General features: G+C 49.8%; 1 protein-coding gene across 1 annotated transcript in view; it reads left to right on the top strand.

Annotated features, from left to right (window-relative positions):
- The window catches only part of fibcd1a (fibrinogen C domain containing 1a), a 118643-nt gene that overhangs the window by 54154 nt on the left and 61989 nt on the right, over positions 1–2500 (top strand). The window contains 2 exon segments of the mRNA XM_042100595.1: positions 99–264; positions 2093–2229. Of these exon segments, the coding sequence (XP_041956529.1) occupies positions 99–264; positions 2093–2229 (303 nt within the window).

Raw genomic sequence — 2500 nt, 5'->3', positions numbered from 1 at the left:
ACACACACATAGACTCTGATGCTGGTATTGATTTGGTGTTTTGTGTGTGTGTGTGTGTGTGTGTGTGTGTGTGTGTGTGTGTGTGTGTGTGTGTGCAGCTCCTCTCTGAGAGCCAGGTGAACATGGTGAAGGTGGTGAACTCTGTGAGCGACGCACTGAACTCCATGCAGAAGGAGACGGGCAGCATCAAGAGCCGTCTGAAGGCCGACCTGCAGAGAGCCCCCATACGCATCCCCCGGCCCAAGGGCTGCGCCATCGGAGAGGGTAAACGACAACAACAACAACAACAACAACAGTAACAACAACACAGCAGCAACTATACAACACAAACACATCATCAACAACAACATCAACATTATCATCATCATCAACAACAACAACATTGCAGCAACTACACAACCTATAAAAACATCAACATCATCAATATCAACATTATCATCATCATCAACAACAACAACAACACAGCAGCAACTATACAACACAAACACATCATCAACAACAACATCAACATTATCATCATCAACAACAACAACAACAACATAGCAGCAACTACACAACCTCTAAAAACATTAACAACATCAACATCATCAATATCAACATTATCATCATCAACAACAACAACAACAACAACAACAACACAGCAGCAACTACACAACACAAACACGTCAACAACAACAACAACAGAGCAGCAACTACACAACACAAACACGTCAACAACAACATCAACACAGCAGCAACTATACAACACAAACACGTCAACAAAACATAACACTACCAACAAAAGAACAGCACATTTAAAGAACTGTGATTCACTAATAAAAACACAACAACAACAGCAATAGAACAAAAGAATACATTAACTAATCATGAAATCATTGATGAATAACTTTTGACTGTCTTCTCCAACATAGCTTTGAACTCTCAATCCTGTTGAAATTCACTTTCAATGTTACTGATTTGTATTAGGCCATTAACAATACCCATTAATCAAAGTGTTTCATATGGTGCAAGGCCTGAGCCTAGACACTGTGGCATGGAGAAGTTCCTTTTAAAGAGCAGAACCCAGTTAGGGGTGTGGGGGGGGCGTCTACCAGAGCTCCAGCAGAGGGATAAAGAGATACATTGTATCTGCGCCATTAAACCTGACCTCTCCTTTCTCCTCTCCTCTCCCCTCTCCTCCTCCTCTCATCTCCTTCTCTTCTCTTCTCTCCTCTCCTCCCCATCTCCCCTCTCCTCCCCATCTCCCCTCTCCTCTCCTTCTCTCTCCTTTCTCCTCTCCCCTCTCCTCCTCTCCTCTCCTCCTCCCCTCTCTCCTCTTCTCCTCTCCTCTCCTCCTCCCCTCCTCCCCTCCCCTACTCTTCTCCTCTCCTCTTCTCTCCTCTTCTCTCCTCCTCCTCCCCTCCACCTCCTCCTCTTCTCTCCTCCACCTCCTCCTCTCCTCCTCTTCTCTTCTCTCCACCTCTCCTCTCCTCCTCCTCCTCCTCTCCTCCTCCTCTTCTCTCCTCCTCCTCCCCTTTCCTCCTTCCCTCTCCTCTCCTCCTCCTCCTCTCCTCCTCCTCTCCTCCTCCTCTCCTCTCCTCTCCTCCTCCTCTTCTCTCCTCTCCTCCTCCTCTCCTCTCCTCCTCCTCCTCCTCCTCTCCTCTCCTCCTCCTCTCTCCTCCTCCTCTCCTCTCCTCCTCTCCTCCTCCTCCTCCTCTCCTCTCCTCCTCCTCTCCTCTCCTCCTCCTCCTCTCCTCTCCTCCTCTCCTCCTCCTCCTCCTCTCCTCCTCTTCTCTCCTCTCCTCCTCTTCTCTCCTCTCCTCCTCCTCCTCTCCTCCTCCTCTCCTCCTCCTCCTCCTCCTCTCCTCTCCTCCTCCTCCTCTCCTCTCCTCCTCCTCCTCTCCTCCTCCTCCTCCTCTCCTCTCCTCTCTCCTCCTCCTCTCCTCCTCCTCTCCTCTCCTCTCCTCCTCCTCCTCCTCCTCCTCCTCCTCCTCTCTCCTCTCCTCCTCCTCTCCTCCTCCTCCTCCTCCTCCTCTCCTCCTCCTCTCCTCCTCTTCTCTCCTCTCCTCCTCCTCCTCTCCTCCTCTCCTCCTCCTCTCCTCTCCTCCTGTAGGTGCCAGGCCGCGGGACTGCAGTGATATCTATGCGAGTGGTCAGAGGGAGGACGGCATCTATTCCGTGTTCCCCGTCCACTTCCCTGCTGGCTTCCAGGTCTACTGTGACATGACCACCGACGGGGGCGGATGGACGGTGAGTTTTACACACACACACACACACACACACAGGACACACACACACACACACACACACACGACACACACACACACACACACACACACTCACAAACATGGGAAAATGTGGAGACAGTGCCAGTGTCGTTTGTTTCACAAAACAATTGTTTTGTTTGAAATAGGCTGCTATTACTTGCGTATGTACATTATTACTCATTATTGCATACGCAGTAATAGCAGCCTATTTCAAACAAAACAAATTGTTTTGTGAAACAAAACGACACTGGCAC

The sequence above is a fragment of the Alosa sapidissima genome, chromosome 8, assembly GCF_018492685.1.
Source record: "Alosa sapidissima isolate fAloSap1 chromosome 8, fAloSap1.pri, whole genome shotgun sequence".
In the NCBI taxonomy this organism is placed as follows: domain Eukaryota; kingdom Metazoa; phylum Chordata; class Actinopteri; order Clupeiformes; family Clupeidae; genus Alosa; species Alosa sapidissima.
This window is presented reverse-complemented; position numbering and strand designations above follow the sequence as displayed.